At 40.6% G+C, this 20,164-nt stretch overlaps 3 protein-coding genes and 1 long non-coding RNA gene across 8 annotated transcripts; 2 read left to right on the forward strand and 2 right to left on the reverse strand.

Annotated features, from left to right (window-relative positions):
• The first annotated feature begins 80 nt into the window (after positions 1-80).
• Positions 81-9,769, forward strand: LOC106752163 (dnaJ homolog subfamily C member 13). 4 transcript variants are annotated; one of them, XM_014633682.1, is made up of 19 exons: positions 81-204; positions 340-440; positions 665-929; positions 1,217-2,062; positions 2,472-2,915; positions 3,000-3,410; positions 3,476-4,041; positions 4,116-5,028; positions 5,094-5,450; positions 5,524-5,715; positions 5,777-6,289; positions 6,542-7,120; positions 7,228-7,657; positions 7,743-8,025; positions 8,098-8,311; positions 8,418-8,603; positions 8,675-8,815; positions 8,875-9,115; positions 9,180-9,769. In XM_014633682.1, exons 2-19 carry the CDS (start codon positions 373-375, stop codon positions 9,293-9,295), a joined length of 6,765 nt encoding a protein of 2,254 aa, XP_014489168.1. In that variant the 5' UTR covers positions 81-204; positions 340-372; the 3' UTR covers positions 9,296-9,769. The 4 variants fall into 4 exon arrangements, with proteins under 4 accessions (XP_014489168.1, XP_014489167.1, XP_014489166.1 ...); XM_014633681.1 differs by having other exon boundaries at positions 81-196; XM_014633680.1 differs by having other exon boundaries at positions 81-440.
• A 2,263-nt stretch (positions 9,770-12,032) lies between these two features.
• On the reverse strand, positions 12,033-19,401 carry LOC106752168 (tyrosine-protein kinase receptor torso). 2 transcript variants are annotated; one of them, XM_014633688.1, is made up of 18 exons: positions 18,307-19,401; positions 15,923-15,968; positions 15,683-15,825; positions 15,369-15,495; positions 15,131-15,238; positions 14,995-15,065; positions 14,768-14,930; positions 14,497-14,657; positions 14,299-14,422; positions 14,019-14,155; positions 13,691-13,901; positions 13,407-13,579; positions 13,202-13,292; positions 13,045-13,110; positions 12,897-12,970; positions 12,495-12,709; positions 12,296-12,433; positions 12,033-12,216 (listed from the first exon to the last, which is right to left on the reverse strand). In XM_014633688.1, exons 1-18 carry the CDS (start codon positions 18,472-18,474, stop codon positions 12,033-12,035), a joined length of 2,400 nt encoding a protein of 799 aa, XP_014489174.1. In that variant the 5' UTR covers positions 18,475-19,401. The 2 variants fall into 2 exon arrangements, 1 of the variants encoding a protein (XP_014489174.1); XR_001375125.1 differs by lacking the exon at positions 12,033-12,216 and having other exon boundaries at positions 12,343-12,433; positions 12,495-12,621.
• Positions 16,275-19,762, forward strand: LOC106752170. Its single transcript, XR_001375126.1, has 4 exons — positions 16,275-16,565; positions 16,718-16,824; positions 16,910-17,218; positions 17,504-19,762. It is a non-coding gene; the product is annotated as an uncharacterized LOC106752170 (long non-coding RNA).
• LOC106752169 (dolichyl-diphosphooligosaccharide--protein glycosyltransferase subunit 4) lies at positions 19,486-20,067 on the reverse strand. Its single transcript, XM_014633689.1, has 2 exons — positions 19,961-20,067; positions 19,486-19,825 (listed from the first exon to the last, which is right to left on the reverse strand). The coding sequence occupies exon 2, from the start codon at positions 19,823-19,825 to the stop codon at positions 19,721-19,723; it is 105 nt and encodes a 34-aa protein (XP_014489175.1). The 5' UTR covers positions 19,961-20,067; the 3' UTR covers positions 19,486-19,720.
• Between the last annotated feature and the right edge of the window lie 97 nt (positions 20,068-20,164).

Raw genomic sequence — 20,164 nt, forward strand, 5'->3', positions numbered from 1 at the left:
TAAAGGTGAGCATTGCGTATATCGTACGCCGCAGTGCTGACATCTAGAAACAGCTGTTCGGTAACACCCCCGTCCACGACCATCATGGCCGCTTCCAGGCTGACGGACCTTTCGAAAATGACATTTGTTAGATAAAAGGAATTAAAGTGTGCCTAAATAAGTATTTCGAACAAAGATCAGGGGCAAGGGGTACACGGTAAAAAAGTTCATATCCTTTTCCCTTATGCCTGTACTTCGAATAATGACTGTCGTGTAATTTTATAACTCATGCGCGAATGTTCTCCTACGCCACTTGTCTTGTGCGAGTAATGTTCAGTGATTTGTTAAAACGTTGTTTAGATCGGTACGATTGCGTCCGCGAGAAATGAAACAATGATGCCGATAAAGGACAATCAAGATGTGGCATGCTTTTTGGTTACCAAGCATTCATGGAAGGGAAAGTAAGTGTGGTTTTTCTCGTGTAAAAGGATGGTTTCCATAATTGAGTTAAAGATATTTGATAGATTTGTAGAGCGACGAGTAAATATCTAAAACGTCACAGACTACTCATGATCGATTATAATTTGGAATATCTTTATCAATTATAGCGAGACTGTGATAACACTATGATCTTTCTTTTAATAGCGATGCCATGTTTATTCTCATATCTAAATCGTATAATTAGGTACAAACGTATCTTCTCCATTGGCTCCATGGGGATAACAACATATAATCCTGGCACATTAGATGTTACAAACAAGTGGGAGTATTCTGACTTCATAAGTGTACAGCCAGCGAATAAAAGTCAATTAGGCTCCCATGAATTTACCATAACTGTGCGTAAGGAGCGCAAGAATGATACAATGAAGTTTAGTTCGGAGCACAGACCACATTTACTGACCGAAGCTCTGAAATACAGGAATCAGTTTGAAAAACCTAAAGAAACTTTGGTGAGTTTATGTGTACATGTATATTTTTTGCTTTTCTTTCTTTCTCTCTTCCATTTCTCTTTCATTTTCCGATAGCACGTACTCTTAATATTGAAATATATCGTAACACAGTCTGGCTTATGTTATCTCTGCAGGAAGGGCCATATGGCCGATAATTTTGATATCTTTGGTATCATTTACATATTGTATAGTATGTACAAAAGGATCTACATATGCAAGAGAGAAAGAGATAAGCTATGTATAATTTTGCAAATAACATTGGTGAAATACAATTATCTTAATTGTAGAGATATCAAGCTTACAAACACCACTGGTCTGATACAAGATTACCCGTAGTATTAGAAATAACGCCGTACAGTCTCGATCAGTTAGATCCTGCAACAAACATGGTATTAGCTAGTTATTGTTATAAAGATTTCGAGGGACTGCTGACGATGAAAGATTATCCCAATGGGTTTGTGATTGTATGCGGTGGCTTCGGTCGCCTGCATCTCTTTGCTTCCGTGCATATGGAGGAGATCAAAAAAAAGTTACAGGAAGCTGCGCTAAACAATTTAGGCATTAACATAAAGATGTTGAAGGAGCCTATCAAACTGGACAACTTCATTGCTCAAAGATTAGGGAAATTTAGTGGCGACGAGCATATAACGAGTGTTTCGGAATTCACTGTACACAAGATTTCCTCCAGGCATTTGGATCCGCAAAGAAGAACGCTGTGTCTCTCGGACACCTGCCTGCTGGAAAGAGATCCTCAGACGTACAACATTTGTACTCTCAGGCCATTGTCGGATATTTTCACTTTGGTTCGTGATAATGATAACCCTCAGCTGTTTACCATACAATACCTTAATGGTCAAACGCGCAGTTATACCGCGACGAATAGAGATTCCTTATTAGCGTCTTTGCTGGATGGTGTGAGAGCATCCGGCAATAGAGATGTTCATGTGAAGATGTATCCCATAGCTAGAGGCAAAAGACTCGGACCTCTCAGTTTACCTGTCGACGAAGAGGTCGAGACGACGCATGTTAAATTCCTTCAACAACCACCCGGAGGACGTACATTCGCTGAAATTCTGGAGAGGTTTAACGCAAACATACCGTACAGTGGTCTTAATTATTCCGTTACTCAAGACGTAAGATAAAGCATACATTCTTTCTATCTATGATTGCATTTAAAATTATAAATGAGATACATTATAGAGAGAGAGAGAGAGAGAGAGAGAGAGAGAGAGTTAAATGTTTATATCCATAAAAGTATTACACATTTATACAGCACATTGAAGCGGTTAAGGTACATTGACAGAGATTGAAATATTTTCGAAGCTTTATAATAATAGAGTAAGGAAGGAAAGGAAAGAAATCCACTGCAGAGGGGATGTCTTTAGCAAACATTGGCTGCTACATCTTTTTACGTAAATTTTTCGCCGCGCGATACAATTGAAAAATAAAAGATTATAAAGTTTCAAATCAGACAAAATATTTCCATCTGAGTCTGTTAGTAAAAAAATACATAAGGAGACGTAACATTTTCTGTTTGTCCAGGATGTTGTACCGCTTGAATGGACTGTAACAACGTTACAACTCCAAGCACATCGTATCATGAATGACTACTTACAGGGAATCTTTACTGAAAACAAAGACAAGATTATTCTCGGAGCTTTGAATACTTTGATCAGCAAAGATCTAGAGACAAACAGTGAGATAGAGGCACAATTTCATGCACTACGACGATTGGTGGCTAGCAAAATCGGTTTCACTGCATTTACAACACTTCCTGGTTTTAGAGAAGCTGTTGGAACTAAGGTCGTAAAGGCTTTAAAGCGACAGAATTGCGGTGTAACGCAAGCTGCCATAGATTGTATTTGCACTCTGATGCAGCCGATGCATGATGATTGCGATTTAAGGCAGGAACAATTAAACAAAAGTAGTTTGCTCAGCAGCAACAAATTTTTAGAAAGCTTGCTCGAGATGTGGGTGAATCATATTGTGAGTACAGAACGCTCAGGTGTTGAATTCGTCGTTACGTGCGATACGTCCTTTTCTCAATATGTCCTTTTCGCAATATTCTAGAATCACGGTACAGGTGCGCTGGTAGTGTCCGCTATGCTCGATCTTTTAACGTTCGCCCTATGTGTACCGTACAGCGAGACAACCGACGGTAAACACTTCGACAATCTTCTGGAGATGGTCGCTGCGAGAGGCAGATCTCTGTTTAAATTGTTCCAACATCCTTCGCTGGCTGTGGTGAAAGGTGCTGGGTTGATAATGCGAGCGATCATTGAGGAAGGCGCGCCCGAAGTAGCGGCGAAGATGCAAGAGCTGGCGCTTGCGGAGGGAGCGTTGCCGAGACATCTAATGAACAGTTTGTTCACCGTTGGCAGTGACAGTCGATTGTTGACGCATCGACAATTATGCCGACATCTGGTGGGTTTGTGGGTGACCGGACATCCCACGGCTATGGGACTGTTGAAACGGATTATGGTGAGTATGGGATACTTCTTCGTTGTGTAGAACCTACTGTCGTAACGTTGTTGAATTCTTCTTAGCCGGTTGGTCTATTGAATTACTTGGACTCCGATGAGAAAGTGCCGGACTCGTTCTTGGAGGAAGAAAGATTGAACAATCGTGACAACTTGAAGATAGCTATAGACCATGCGTCGAAAAATAAGAAAAGTCCACAGTGGATCGCTATTGAGCGGCAAATGCGGGTAGTCGAGAAGCACGTGGAGAACGCTCTGCAGCATTGGGGCGCTCGTATCGGCATCGAGCGGAGGGAAAAGATCAAAGAGCGTCCGATAGTGTTGAGGAAGCGCAGGGAAAGAATTAAATCTGAAGCTAATTGGAAACTGTTCTATTACAAATTTAATCAAGATCACGCACTGCCAAACTTAATTTGGAATCACAAAACGAGGGAGGAGTTGAGGATAGCGCTGGAAAATGAGATTCGCGCATTCAGCTCGGACAAGGACCTGGCCGGCGGAACGTTGATCGCGTGGAATCACAGGGAGTTTGAGGTGCAATATCAATGTCTTTCGGATGAAGTGAAAATTGGAGATTACTACTTGAGACTTCTGTTGGAGAAGGATAGTCCCGACAGCCCGATTAGGAAATCGTAAGTAACCGAACGCGTCGTCAATTCTGTCGCGTAAAAAAGGTTCACTTTGAAATATCACCTTTCCGTTGCAGATACGAGTTTTTTAATGATTTATACCATAGATTCTTATTGACTGCAAAAATCGAAATGAAGTGCCTTTGCTTGCAAGCAATGACGATAGTGTACGGTCGATACTACGAAGACATTGGTCCATTCTCCGACACAAAATATATACTAGGAATGTTGGAGCGTTGCACGGATAGAACGGAGCGCGATAGGCTAGTTATGTTCGTAAACAAACTCATATTACATAGGCGAAATGTCAAAGATATAATGGATCAAAACGGGGTGCGAACCTTGGTCGATTTATTGACGCTGGCACATTTGCACACCTCCCGAGCGGTCGTACCTACGCAGACGAACGTGATAGAGGCGGGCCCGCAGCAGGAACGGATGGAGAAGGAGTGGTATTACAACAACGGGGATCAACGCGAAGGACCGATCAGTCTGAAAGATCTGAAAGAACTGTACGCCTCGAATCAAATGACTCACAAGACGAAAGTCTGGGCGCAAGGGCTGGACGGGTGGAAGACGATTTCACAAGTGCCGCAATTAAAGTGGAGCCTCGTCGCGAGGGGGACTCCCGTAATAAATGAAAGTGATCTGGCTACATTAATCTTGAATATTTTAATCAAGATGTGCGAATACTTCCCAAGCAGAGACGCCGACGACGCGGTGATCAGACCGTTACCGCGCGTGAAGCGACTGCTGTCCGACCTTCAATACCTGCCGCATATTGTACAGCTTTTGCTAACATTCGATCCGATTCTAGTTGAGAGAGTCGCCACGCTGCTGTGCGAGATCATGCGAGATAACGCGGACGTGTCGAAAATTTATCTCACCGGCGTGTTTTATTTTATCTTAATGTACACCGGTTCGAACGTCCTGCCGATCGCGAGATTCTTACAGCTCACGCACACCAAGCAAGCCTTCAGGAGCGACGATGTGAGTTTGCATAGCGATTTTTCGTTTCGAACGACACACAATAATCCGGTCGTTTTATCTTTCAGAATACTTCCTCAGATATCATGCAACGAAGTATTCTCGGCCAACTGTTGCCCGACGCGATGGTGAGTTATTTAGAAAATCACGGGGCAGAGAAATTCGCGCAGATATTTCTTGGAGATTACGATACGCCGGAAGCAATCTGGAACGCAGAAATGCGACGAATGCTTATCGAGAAAATTGCTGCGCACATTGCAGATTTTACGCCCAAGTTACGAAGTCATACTATGGCCAGGTATCAGTATATCGCTATACCTGCCGTAAGATACCCGCAATTGGAAAATGAGTTATTCTGTCAGATATTCTATCTCAGACACCTTTGCGATACTGTCAAGTTTCCACAGTGGCCTATCCCGGAGCCTGTAAGTTGAAGCGCGTGCGTCATTCCGCAAACGGTGCTCTCTCACGTGACTGACTAACGCGATCAATCAACAGGTGCAACTGTTGAAAGATGTGTTGGACGCGTGGAAGAAAGAAGTGGAGAAGAAACCGCCTCTGATGACGGTGGACGAAGCTTACAGACAGCTCGGCCTGCCCACTGGCAAGCAGCACGACGGAGCGATCGTCAGGAAATCCTTTTACAAGTTGGCTCAGATGTATCATCCCGACAAAAATCCCGAGGGCAGGGTAAGTGCTGGCTGAATTTCGTTATTTTCGCGCAAATACGCGAACGTGAAATTGATTTCAGGACAAGTTCGAAGCCGTCAGCCAGGCGTACGAATTCCTGTGCAGCCGCAGCTGTTGGTCGACCACCGGGCCCAATCCCGACAACATCGTTTTGATCCTGAGGACTCAGAGTATCCTCTTTCATCGATACGCGGACGAGCTCAGACCGTACAAGTACGCTGGTTATCCCCAGCTGATCAAGACGATCAAACTCGAGACGGACGACGAGCGATTGTTCTCCAAGTCGGCTCCGTTGCTAGCGGCCGCGAGCGAGCTCGCTTACCACACGGTGCACTGTTCCGCGTTGAACGCCGAGGAGCTGCGACGGGAGGGTGGTTTGGATGTATTGCTGGAAGCGTACACGCGATGCGTGTCCGTCTTGAGCAAGTCGAGCAAGCCCAACGACATAGCGGTGCAAGTTTGCACGCATATCACCAGGTGTTTCGCCGTCGCCGGCTCGTTCCGAGGATGCAGGGACAAGATCATCGAGTTGCCGCAACTTGTGAAAGACCTCTGCAGAATATTGCACTTCAAGGTATCCACCAGAGCGTATCTTGTCTAGCTTTTGTAGCATGTGGGACGCCTTAATTGAAATGTAGTTGCGAGATTAGAAATGAATCCAAACGTTTCGATGACTAACTTTTTAAGAAGTTTTTTCACCTCGCAACTATATTTAAGAGTCGTACATCCCGAGAGCCTGATATTCTTTATATGTGTAGGGGGGGATCAATCGATTTATTCCGTTTCGAGGAAGTGCCTTATAATTTTCATTATTTTTTCTTTCCAGCACTTGACAAAGCTATGCGCAGTCGCCACAGAATGCATTTCGTCTCTCGCTACAGATAGCATATTACAAATGCAGCTATTACAATCCGGCGCTTTGTGGGATTTGTTGCTCTTTATGTTTAACTATGATTACACGTTAGAGGAGGGCGGCGTGGAGAGAAATCAGGATGAGAATCGTCAGGAAGTAGCCAATAACTTAGCTAAGCTGGCGGTCCGTGCTTGCGCCAGATTAGGTGGTTACATGAAGGGGGAAGACGAGACGCCCCATAATCCCGTTACGGTTGCCGCCTTGGAGAATCTGTTAACGCCATACCTGGCGCGTCAGCTTGTTAAAGACAAACCCGAGGAGATTTTAAAGATATTAAATTCTAACTGTTCGAATCCTTACTTGATCTGGGACAATGGCACGCGGGCGGAGTTGAACGAATACTTAGAAATGAAACGGCAGGAGAGGTTGAGCAATAGTGGTAACTTCGAGCACGACTTCAGCGACTTTAAGTATACCGCTCACGCCGACGAGTTGGTAATCGGTGAGATATTCGTGAAAGTGTACAATGAACAACCGGTCTATCCGATAGAGGTAAACTAATCCGTTCCAGAAAGACACACACGAGCCAGCTGAAGATAATCGATTACGATCGACGAAAGTGACCAAAGTAATCTTAGTTAGAACTGTTTAACTTTCAGAATCCAAAGAGTTTCACGATAAACTTGCTTGATTTCTTATCGCAATCTTGGGAGTACTTAACGTCGTTGGGAAGTGTCGCATTGGGTAAAAAGGACCATGAAAAATTGGAGCACATCGTCATGTCGCTCAGAGCACTAAAGAATATTATCAAAAATAATCCTGGAATCGAGCTGCAGTGTATGGGACATTTCAAATTGCTGTTCGGACTTCTGAGTTGTAACAATTTCAAACTCATTCAGAGGAGCGCTCTGGAAGTAATCAGTAACGTTACCAAAAATCAGGAATGCGTTGACGACATTGCCGCGAATGAAGTTGTAGTGCATTTGTTGTTATGTTTGCACAGCCTAAAGGAATGTCAGCTTCTCGCATTAGAAACTTTGTATGCGCTGATGAGTGCGACTAAGATCGTAAAAGAAGCACTAGTCAAAGGTTTGTGCAGCTACATGCTAATCTGTAGCGTATCGATGAAACGACCGAATCTAACGGTGAACTGCACTTTGCTAACGTTTTCCAGGAGCTGTTGTTTACGTTCTTGATCTGTTTTGTAACTCGAGCAATATCCAGATAAGGGAAGCTGCAGCTGAATTACTCGCAAAAATGTCGTCCGACAAATTGGCCGGGCCGAAAGTGAAGCTCGACTTGTCGAAATTCTTACCCAGGCTGTTCAGCGAAGCTATTCGCGATGCGCCCAAGCAGTGCGTCCATATGTTCGAGACGAAGCACGAGAATCCCGAATTAATTTGGGACGATGACGCAAAAGCTAAAGTAGCGAGAATCATCGCGGAGTTAAAGGACGAGTAAGCTTCGGAAACCGTTTCTTTTTCTTACCGATTTTTTTTTTTTCGATTAATCGTCCTCCCGCCGTTTAGGTACCACGCACTGCAGAGACGGAATCCTAATGCCATATTAAAGTTACCCGATACACAAAACAATATCGACATCGCAACCAACGAACCTGTCGTAGGCGGAGTGTATCTCCGATTATTCATAGCCAGTCCCGCTTGGGCGCTCAGGAAGCCCAAGGAGTTCTTGAGCGAACTGATGGACACCACGTTGACGCTGATGTCCAAGGAGAAGACTGACGTGAGTGTTACAATAAATGCTTAATTAGACTTGCAAAAGGGAGGGGGGAATGTTGCCTCTCCTTATTTATTTACACGTTTATTTTTTCGCACTTCTGATTAACCAGACGGATATGCTGGAATTAACGACGCAGGCTCTTGTGTGTCTGCTCCAAGCGCAACCCACTTTGGCGGACCAAGTACCATCCTTGGGTCACATACCACGACTTTGCCGACAAATGGCCATCCAAAACAGTCAGCCGTCGGTGTACAAGACGGCTATACTGATTCTACATCAGCTGGCTACGAGTGAAGTAAGTTGCTCTTGGCGTGTCGCCGGTGTGTAGCTATGCTCTCTAACTTGCTCGATTTTACATCCACGTAGATTTGTATCTCGTCTATATGTCAAACGGAATGTATAAGCCCGTTGAAGCATGCGATGCAATCGAGGAAGGACATGATAGCGGTAGCATGCGAGACACTGAATAGATTATTCTCGACGAATGAGGACAGACTTATCAAACAGGTGCGTACGCGAAAGAGAGGTGAAACGGAAACATGTTCTCATTCTCATTATTTGCATAGGCGCTGGATGCCGAGATGGTACCATATCTCTTGAATATATTGGAGGGACGACTGGATATTGTTGAGAATCCCGCCACGACTAAAGCGCAAATAGTAAAAGCCTTGAAAGCCATGACTAGGAGTCTGCTGCTCGGCGAGAAAGTGAACGCCATCTTGGAAAAGTCGAGCGTATGGGCGGAGTATAAGGATCAGCGGCACGACTTGTTCATTTCTAATAATACCAGTTCCGGTTACCTTACAGGTAAGAAACGGTTGTGACGTTCTCAGCTAATTACTAAATCTCTATAAATCGTTTGTCTCATCAGCTGGCACTCCTGTATCCGCCGGTTACTTAACAGCAGGGCCGAGCACAACTCTGACGACGGGCCCACCGCCGGTTGATAAGGAAGATAGTTTAATTAATAGAAACGACAGCATCTGATATAGGTAGCATCGTAAGTGGTACAAAAGGCAGTAAGGATGTCAATACTTGAGATTCCTATCGGTAAATGATGCCGGTATAGAGACTATATTGTCTGTGATTTTTGGCTTCTTAAAGAAAGAAATTTATTAATCGAATAATATGTTTCTGTTGTATAATCCTTGCGTTAAGATTACCATATGATACTTCGTTCTCTTTGATTACATTTATATAAACGGTAGCAACGTAGCCATAAAGCTTCAATCGCCAGTCTTTAAGACAACATACGTGTATAGTAAGATCGTAATATTCCAAGACAGTCGAACAGATTTTTATCTCATATTTATCCGGCCGCGATGTGACACTTTATGTTTCTGGTGCGAAATAATTTCACACTTGCGGATTCAAGGCGCAAGGTGCTTAAAAAAAAAAGAAAACTGGAATCGATAATATATGTTGTCTGAGACGTTCGAAATTGACTTCTTTTTTTTTTTTACAAGAAAGTATAAATAAAGATGCAATTGTCGATTAATTAAGCTTGGTTCAGAGTAACGTTACTGCAAACTACTTACTCTTCTTTTCTAGTATTTTTTCGTCGACCGGCTAACGTTATTCTATCGTCGTATCCAAACTGTTAAGTTTAATTGCGCTCTAATTGAATCTCCATTTGGATTTTTGGGGCTTTAGGAAAGATCAATACTAATAAATCGATGAGAGAAATGTGTTAATCGATCCTTATATCTTTAAGAATATCGATACGTAACATAAGATATCGCAAAATGATTTATTTTTTAACAAGATCAAGGATATGAGTTCGAATGTAAAGATTTTCGAGAACCATGGATACGATTTGCGTAATGATTTGCAGTAAAATCAAAACAAATGAAAAAAAAACCATCCAACAAGAATTCATATGTAGTAACGCAACAACTTTCTCTGTGATAGCATATTGATTGTGACGGAGACGTAACGAAAGATGCCGGGCGAAAGAAAACGTTTCTGCGTTCTGAGTCTCGTCACTGTAAAAGCACATTTTTCAGTGGTCACATTCCAATCAGTCGGAAGTATAAAAATGTACTTATGCGAAATTTACATCTCTAGGAAGGCGCGGTTATTAACACTAAAGAATCAGAAAATCCCTATCCATTTATACACGATCAAAAGCTAACGATACATGGGTTTATTAAATTTCTATCGCCGGAATTAAAAACTTGTGTACATGCAGTTATAATATTGCCATTCTAAATCACGATTATAGATCTGTAATATTTTTCGGTAATGGTAGTTCAAACGTATTTTGAGTTCCGAAAAAGAATGGACGCGACATATATACTATTTATTATCTGGAAAAATACATTATTGTATGCTTTAATATTAAAAAGAATATACTATTTATATCGTTCTAATTATATAATATGTAAATTTTTCTATGACCTTTCTAACAATTTTTCGATTATATACGTAATTTTATTATTAAATCGCCGAGAATCGCAGGATATTTAATATCACAAACGAAGTAAGATTTTTTCGAAGAATATTCCTGAGTTTGTATTTCTATTATTTTAAGGAAATGTTGCACGTTTTGATTAGAAATTACACATTTACATAATTATCAGAAAATTTCAAATTGTACAAAGAGTGATAACATCTGGTGATACTACAGAGGGGATTCTTCAATGGAGTAGTATCTATTTGTAGGCGTCCAAACAGCACAACAGATCAAAAGACGTTTAAACGTCTTTGCGTTTCAACGTTTGTGTTGCTTGGGTGGTGTCTCTTTTTCATATCAATTGCTAGTATTCAATTACTAGTATACGTATTACACTAATAAAAAGAGCGACACGGAAATGACATCGAAAGATTTTACATGCTACAGTACGACGCAAATTACAATACTCTTTCCTTGCCATGTAACGATTATATATTTTTGCATTTTGCATTTAAGATTGACGAGTCGTTTTTCGAGTACCAAATTGCGAAAGGAAACGTTTCTGCGATAATGTTTACATGAAACGTACTTGCGATTACATTCGCGTTAGTTTATGTATTAACCCTTTGCACTCCAGCCTAGTAATGCATAGAGGCTATTAGTTCCAAGTACATACCTATGATGTAGAAGAAAAATAGAGTCGTTTCAATAAAACAAAATTTTTATTTCTTAGCTATTTTATAACAAAACATATTCTAACTTATATTATAAAAGAAAAACATAAATTTTAGGACTTAAAATTTCTTAAAGTGCCGAGGCAGCAAAACAACCATGTCGCCGCTACGGCGACAGCGGAGTGCAAAGGGTTAAACATTAAAATCTCTATGTTTTAGGTGCTCTAAGTTAGACTTATCTAAGTTTCATATTGAGAGATATATAATCAGTAATATTTTATCTACACACGACTCGTCGATTTTGTATTTTCTAGAAGAAACGAACGAAATTGACAAAGCAAAAAAAAACATGTATTGAATGAATGAACAGTTTTGCATATGATGCGTTATACTGTGTATAAACATTTTGTTAATGATTCACTTAGAGTCAAGAACTAAGGTAATTAAGTTGACATATTTATCTCTGAGTTCTTTTGTGAGTTACATACTGTATATACACACACATATGTATAGGAAAGGAATTATACCACAGATTATTGTATGTATGAGATTAGAAAATAAACGATTTTGCACACGGTACAAATTCTCTGGGCGATAAGATGGTCGACACGATGACTGTTACGTGATACTTACGCCTCTATTATTACTAACTCTATTAACACGCGTTTATTGATCTTGGCTCGCTACTTTCATCGGCTGATTCTTGCAGAACTTCGCACAAATTCAAATATTTGTTTTCCGAATAATTACTGAGTAATTTGTCCAAGCTTTGCTTCAATTCGGTAAAAGTAGGCCTGCTTTGAGGTCTCAGATTCCAACACGAATACATTATATTGTACCTGAAGCAACAAAAGACGAAACTTGATGGGCGATAACTTGAGAATTACGAATCTGTTTCATATATCAATATGTACATACAATTCTCTGCCACAGTTTGGTGGTCTTTCCATACGGTATCCCGACTTGAGAAGCTGCAAAATTCTGTTTGTAGGAGTACCGGGATACGGCATCGCGCCTAAAGTGACAATTTCCCATAACAAAATGCCGAAAGCCCATCTGTAAATTGAGATTAGTAGCAAATGACCAAACGAATGCATGCGTGCCATTTCAGACTTACACATCACTGTAAGTTGTATATATTTGATGCGTTAGAGCCTCAATCGCCATCCATTTTAATGGCAGTTTACCATTTCCTTTCTTTCGATAAACGTTCTCTTGATAGATATCACGACTGAGGCCAAAATCTGAAATTTTCACCACTCTGTCCGGTCGTACTAACACGTTACGAGCAGCCAAATCACGATGCACTATCCGATTAGAAGATAAAAATTCCTAAAGATAATATTCATCTGATTTGTCAGCAGACAACAGAGTTGAGAAAGTGTCGAGTTACTGATGTAAAATCTAACAGCATCATTGTCTCAGCAAAACAATACAAATCTATTGTCTTTTGTATAAAACGCACAATGTGCAAGCGTAACGTATAATTATGTGTGCGAAATAGATTACTATTTCTTACCATTCCGGTAGCCACTTGCCTGCCAAAACTTAGCAAATCAGCACAGGTGACATTTTCCGTGTATTTTATCACGTCTATAAAAATACGTATATTATTTACATTATGTACATATACAGTAAGGATTGAAGAATTGAAGCTGATGATTTACCTTGTTGAATATCGTACAAGCGATTTGTGATGGTGCGTACTTTGTTACAGTAAGGATCACTTTTTCCTGCACAAAAAATATGAATTTCTATTAAAAGAGTATATTTTCAACTGAGCATTTTCATATAACGCACAATTATGCGATTATTATCACAAACCTTGATCTGTGCCTTTACTGACGAAGGTCACTGGAACGAAATTCAAACGCGTCCTACGCTCGAATACGGCGTTCACTAAATTCTGCCAAATCTGAAATTGAAATTCCAACAGAACACAAACATGGTTCTACCTTTGTACACGACGAGTCAAAATGAATGACTACGAACGAAACTAACTACACTTTTCTGTCTTATGTATGCTCACCATTCTTAAGTACGTTTGTAGGTCTCCCTTGCTGCAGTATTCTATCACTAGTAAAGGTTTATTGTACAAAGTGCAGTATCCAATCAGAGAAACTATATTCGGATGCTGTCCGGCTGACTTCATTATTGAAATCTCTTGATGGAAACTCTTTATATCCTCCACTGTTGGATCATCTACATAACAAGGTCAACATCGCGCGTTTATCCATATTCTATTATTACGCTATATACTTCCATACATAATTTCTTTAACGTCTCTTGTGTGTGTTATTATCATAATGATACCTTTCATCATTTTCACAGCTACGTCAGTAACACTACCGAACTCATCCTGTAAGGTAGCAAGTCTGACGACACCGTACGCCCCGCTGCCCAATACGTCCTTCAACTTCAGTTGTTGCGGACTGATCTCGAACTTATCATGCGACAGAAGAGCATCGCCAGTCTCGATCGCGTAGTCTCGCTTCAAAGGCTTCTTCAGAGAATCCGTAGAATCCTGTGGAGCAGATAAGTCCCTAAATCTACTTCAGACAATTAGGAAATAATTATTCAAGCGTTTGCACAAATATCAACAAACGCGTGAATGTCGTGTGCGTTTTATCGGTGAACTCACCTCGAAGTGCATATATTCCATATTAGTTTGCTTACTCTTCCTGTTACGACGCTGCATACAAATGATCCCGAACACCACCGCGATTATCAGTAACGTCGGTAATGCCACAATGATCTCGCGATAAGATAATTCCACAACTATTAAAGAAAATTCAAATGCACTGTAATAAAGCTCTTTAGATTAAAAAAAGAAAGCAATAGAAAAAAAGACAGACTAATGCGGTTGACACTTATATTTCGAAGATAACCATTACGCAAAATCTATTTAACGTGATACCTACCTGCTATTTCGATGCTCTCTGATATGCTTGTGAGCAGACTAATACCGCCTGCTGACTCCGCCACGATACTGACATCATACCGTGGCCCTACGTCAACGTCCAAGAAGAGAGCTTCGACCGCATTCTGCAAGAAGATTCAAATTTACGACTTTAGGAGGTTCTCAGTTGTTTGCTATGCGTTACTACGATAGTGCTTACTCCGGGTATAACCAATAGATGCGGTTCGAACTGGAACGAGTCGATTTGTAACGTGTAATTATCGGGCTGCAGAGCGGGCTCGTTCCAGCTGACTGTGATGTCGTACGATCCTTTGTGTCTTTGAACATATTTTGCTCGCAGGCCATTCACCATTTCGGGCGCTACAGTCGGGAAAATTTTCATACGATTATTATGCATTTGTAACAATACAATGTTGGTTCAGCTGCTACGAAACAAATCAATTATCTTTAGCAAGGTTCCAATGGCTCACCGCAAATACTCAAGTTATTGTGGACTTCCAAGCACGATGGTGTGGGAAAAGTGAACGTCGTCGTATTGCTAGTCTTGGAGAAGTCATCGTTACCGGATACGACCGACACGGTGTTATTTTGGTTGTATCGTAAATGTCTGAGAAAGAAGCGGAAGTCTAAAATCTGAGGAAGATATGTGATCATTAATGCTCGACGACTGTCGTATCAATATGACAATTTCTCTCACCTTCTCCATATTAAAATTGATCAAGTTATGTTCCCCTGACCAAGATAATATATTGTAGTTACAGCTTCGGTCTAAAATAACGTAATTGCTTTGTATGCGTGAGAAATGTGAATTAAGATTGTTAAGTACTGCTTACCTTCGGCAGGCTGAAAAACAATTTCCGCTCGTAGCTCGCATGGATTTTTTCCTTCCACTTCGATCTTCAGTAGTGAGATGTGTTTAACTGCGCGTGGTTGATAATCAACTGCAAATATCAATTAAACTGTCCTCGTTATGAGGATCGATCGCAATGCGAATCAAGCCACGAATATATATGAATACAGCGAGAAATGAGAACGAAGTGACCAAGTCTCTCGACTTGAAGGAATTGATACCTGCGTAAGTTGAAAACCAATCGGACGTCTCGGCTAATGACACTCCGCGCTGTGTTACTCTGTGAAAACGATAACGATAAAACGTGCTCGCCGTCAAGTTCAAGAATGTCGATAATCCGTTGACGCTCTATGAAAGAAATCTACTTTGTAATGTGTTATAAAACAGGTCGATTCAAAAGTTTTTTTCCAAAAACATTGAACAAACAGTGTGAGCAACGAAGCTAGTTTTTATATGAAAATATTCCGACAAGTGTATTCTGTGGGAAAAGACTTCTGAATCAAATAGTCGTGTTGTTTCAGCCACAAACATTTACCACTATCGTCGTGTCCGAAGTGCCGTTAGAAGCGCTCTGCTCGATAACATAGATTCCGGGATTGTGTTTGATCATCAGCGCATTTGACCCCTTGCAATGCAGACTAATATTTGCGCCAGCCTCTTCGTTTATTTTCGGATAAGCTATCGTAAGACAGTTCCGTATATTGTAACACATTTGACGCGCGGTTATTAATTATCTCATGATTCTCTGTTACATCAGATCGAACGTTTAACTTACGCGCAAATTTGTCCGCAGGTCTTGGGCAATTATTCCGGCATGATTCCTGAAACGAGACAAATCATTTTCTTTTTATCATATGGTAGAGCATACCGCGAAATAATGTATTCTATCTCTTTTGACTTATTTTGCCGAAATATTAATTTTCTGAAATGTTATCGAACGACTCGACAATTAAAGCATTGTGCTGATGCTATAGGAATAACAATAACACACACGTACATACACACCAGGAGATTTCGTTAGTACACATTGGCAAATACTCAGCGATGTATTTTTGAACCAACCGGGCGCGCTATACGAACACGATCGACACACATCCGTCGCACACACCCTAAATCTTTAAATGATACCTAAAATATACCGCAATGTCTCGGTCGCGAGGGTGACGGCTGGTTTGATTTGCATCACGCGTCTAAAATCGAGCTCTGCATCGATTGCAAATCGTCTCAACGTACCTCGAGTCTCGGGCAAGACAACGGGATAATCGTGATAAAAACACAGGATGTCGCGATCAGATTACAGAATCCTGTCGGGAGCATTATGAGTATGCGTTTGTCTGGTGAGTCGCGTCTGGTCCACTACGTATGCACCTATACGTTGTCTTATGTATATCGCCGACTTGGTCAGCAGCAAGCGACAGGTAAATAGAGGCTTTTGCACAGAACGAATTGAAAGTTTAATGTTACTTTGACATTCCCAAGGATGACTTAGACGGCCTATAGACTAATAAAAACCTGCTTTGACGATACTGACATTCGTTAACTTCTTTCTTTTGAATTTTTAATCCTGCAGATTTAATTTTAATACTACTTTAACAATCTACCCAGCAAACACGATGACGTCGTTATATTTTGGCGCTGAAACAGCGAGGACGGAAATTTCAGATCATCGGACTTAAAGTAAGAGTAAATCATATTATTAGAATTGAAATTATATATATATGAACTTATTTCGCCATCTTAGCTCTTATATTGTGTATTGTAGAATTAAAGATCTAACATAGAGCCGAAATTTCGACGCGCGGGGAATGTACGGCTAATCGTTCAAATGAAACTCGTCCCAAACGATAAAACCCAGCCAGCACAAATTTCCAAAAGACGTCTAAAAGGCATGCTTTTCACATTTTTCGGACGTTTTCAAGACGTCTTTCAGAAATTCATGCTTATCCGAGACATTTTTTCGCCATCATCATAGCATAGTCTCTCGGTTTTCAATTAGTTGAACCCGTTAAGAGACTCTATAATCTGGATCGCAGAAGTGACCTTCCGCAGGTGCTCAAAAGGAGATAAATACGTATGAACCCGCTTCATGTATTATGCAGTCTACTGTCTCCTCTACTGTCTGCCGCCTCGCAGTACTTTTCTCCTTCAATATAGTTGCTTATTTACTATCCGCTTTAACTTATAATTGCGTGCACTGTCCGTCAGAGTATCGCAATGCACTTCATACAATATTACGGTCTATATTAATATCACGTGGTGGCCGACGGTGTCGTGACGTTGTTAAATATTAGAATTTTACGCTTCTGTGACGTATACGTTGGAAAATAACAGTAAGTATGCAATATCGCTTTTGCAGCCAGATCGAGTACGGCACGCGTATACGCTAATGTTTGAGTGATATTGACACAGGTGTTGACAGGTGTCGAAACGAAGATCTAAAATGTATCCAGTGTTGTTGAACATATGTTTATTTCGTGTCTCTATAAAACAGACATAGTTTCAACATGGGTGAGTTTCGAGCAAGGTCTGTCAAGAGCCGAGTTACTCTTTGGGAAAGATATATTCGAGCATCGTTCGACTTGGAGTATCTGGTAAATAAAAACCATTCCTTTTTTTCATCACCACCACACTCTCTGTCATGTGTTCTTTAGATAACATTTAGATAACAAGACGATTGTCTCGCATTTTTATTTTATAACTGCAACTTGTTTTGCCGAACAAGTCCGGCAAGACGAAAGATACGAATATATACCTCTGAGCGGCTTGTTTATTAAATATATACTTGTTAGGTGTCATTTCTGTCTGGCATTCCTATCTCGATATCGCTGCGACATACATTGAATTTTATATTCGCTATCGCCGCAAAGTCCTCCGAATTTTTACAACGTTATCTCGTCGATATAAAATCACGTTATGTTGCACTGTCGACATATTTTAGAAAGAAAATTTTCTAGCATAAACTGTTGTAAATTAAATTTTTGAGTTCAAACTCATAGGCGTGTCGAATTATTCAAAAGAAAAGTGCGTAAAATATTGGACGACAGGAACAGCTTATGATTACACGTCTCCGATTTACCCCATTTGCTCGATTGAGAGTTCGCATCGCGGCGCAGATGTTCGCATTATGACGAGCAAAAGTGCCTGAATCTTATTACTCACATTTCGGCATAGCGTCAGGCATCTAGCGACCTGCAGAGCTTCTTGAAAAATGAACCCATGAACGGTAATCACATAAAAAAATAGCGCGAATATGAACAACATCCTGTCAATTCTGTCCGCGATTATGTGGCTGAGTGCGAGGTATTTGGAACGGTGATCGTAACACATATTACTTCTTCATTTCTAACTCACTCATGATTTCCCTCGCGTCCGGCCGACTGTTGACTTGAAACTGTAAAACGAGTTATTCGAGTCGAATATCAACAACCTATTTATTTAAAATCGTGCAAACGATATTCAACCGGAGATAACAAATACGCTCGGTGATAAGCACGGTGATAAGCACGTGAAACTAGTTTTTGCAATGTTATTTTAAGCTTTTGTTTTACGATGACACGAATATATTGTTTCGTATGTGGTGACGTATTTAAAAATACAGATTAATTTCTTTTAAATGTGCGCGTCCGGTCGCAAAACCGCGACACGTGTTCGGCACGTACTCAAAACGGCACTCGCACGATCATTAACGCAAAATTAAAGTACTCGCAAAGCTTACGTACGTGACGCAAATGAATCCACATTTGAAGAAGCTCGAGTGCTGTTTCAACGCGTATTACGACAGCCCCCTACCACATACAGCTACACCTTATATGTTAATAAAAGGTGGGATTTGCTCCCACTTTTCTCTCCTCTTCGCATTCTCCAGCATTTCGTGGGGAAACAAAAGCAGCATTCGACGTGATTGTATAATGTGTTTAATTATAATTAATGTATCAATCTCATAATTTGAGAATTATTTCCAAGCAAATATTTGCAGCTTCTGCATCAAGCGTGAAATACTTGAAACACTCTTGAGCTCTGCAAGAACTTACAAACCGTACTTCGGTCACCTTTAGATATTCAATCTGCAATATGGTAATCTGGTGACGTGAGAAATGGATTGATATTTCAAGCTTGTACTAAGGCATCAATTAAAACTGATTGATGAGTTTACCCTAGCTATTTACAAGACTTCACATATATATATATATATATATATAATATGAGAGTTTATATATATAAATGATTGTATTCTTATTCTAAAACATAAACATTACAGTTTACTTCTATCGACCGTTTCTTTATCCAATCACATACCTTAAAAATAAAATGTACGTCAACAATAAAACGCAATGTTTTAAACCATGATATAAAGTTTATTTTCTAGAAACTCTTTACGCAACATGGGAAAAAGATTGAATGCTTCTTACTTATTGTGCCACATATGAATGAGGTATTCTGATATCTGCAACTGCAAAGTGACACATTTACTGGACTGTGTGATCATCAATGTAGGAGGAATATAGTATGTCATTATCTCAATCCAATAACGAAGATAGTGTTAAATAAATTTCGAGTGACAATTTTCCATTCCTCATTTCGAATAATTTGCATTTATATAATGGAAGAGGAACACCAAGAAGAACAGTGTAACTCCCAAGATGTTGCAGAACACCGCTAATTGTACGTCTGTGATCATCTGGAAGAGTAAACAGTCCATGTTAGTTCCAGGTTATATCACATACATTAAGAGTATTCTCACGATACATATTGAAATATTGCTTCATAAAATTTAACAAAGGGTGATATCTTACAGTTATTAAATTCAATTTACCTTGAAACTGTGAAATTACCGTTTTACGCAATTGCTTCGGGGCATTTGAGAGACTCGCCGTAATCAACGTGCGACAGGCCGGTGGTGTCAGATGATGGCGTCGTTGGCACGCGCATGCGCATTTACGGAAACACGTGGCTCCGCACTTATCTCACAGAGATACGTGGTATAGTTGCTCTCATCGCAGGGGCGGAATAGGAAATG

Source organism: Dinoponera quadriceps, unplaced genomic scaffold (genome assembly GCF_001313825.1).
Source record: "Dinoponera quadriceps isolate SergipeBrazil2010 unplaced genomic scaffold, ASM131382v1 scaffold323, whole genome shotgun sequence".
In the NCBI taxonomy this organism is placed as follows: Eukaryota; Metazoa; Arthropoda; class Insecta; order Hymenoptera; family Formicidae; genus Dinoponera; species Dinoponera quadriceps.

Excerpts from the sequence above, each read along its gene's own strand:
- LOC106752163 (XM_014633680.1), top strand. The coding sequence starts at position 373 with ATGATGCCGATAAAGGACAATCAAGATGTGGCATGCTTTTTGGTTACC. Across the intron at positions 3,411-3,475 it reads GACTGTTGAAACGGATTATG|CCGGTTGGTCTATTGAATTA; the intron begins GTGAGTATGGGA and ends AATTCTTCTTAG. Across the intron at positions 8,312-8,417 it reads TGTCCAAGGAGAAGACTGAC|ACGGATATGCTGGAATTAAC; the intron begins GTGAGTGTTACA and ends CTGATTAACCAG.
- LOC106752168 (XM_014633688.1), bottom strand. The coding sequence starts at position 18,474 with ATGTGTTACGATCACCGTTCCAAATACCTCGCACTCAGCCACATAATC. Across the intron at positions 13,293-13,406 it reads TACAAACGTACTTAAGAATG|ATTTGGCAGAATTTAGTGAA; the intron begins GTGAGCATACAT and ends TTTCAATTTCAG. Across the intron at positions 12,217-12,295 it reads CCAAACTGTGGCAGAGAATT|GTACAATATAATGTATTCGT; the intron begins GTATGTACATAT and ends TTGTTGCTTCAG.
- LOC106752169 (XM_014633689.1), bottom strand. The coding sequence starts at position 19,825 with ATGATCACAGACGTACAATTAGCGGTGTTCTGCAACATCTTGGGAGTT.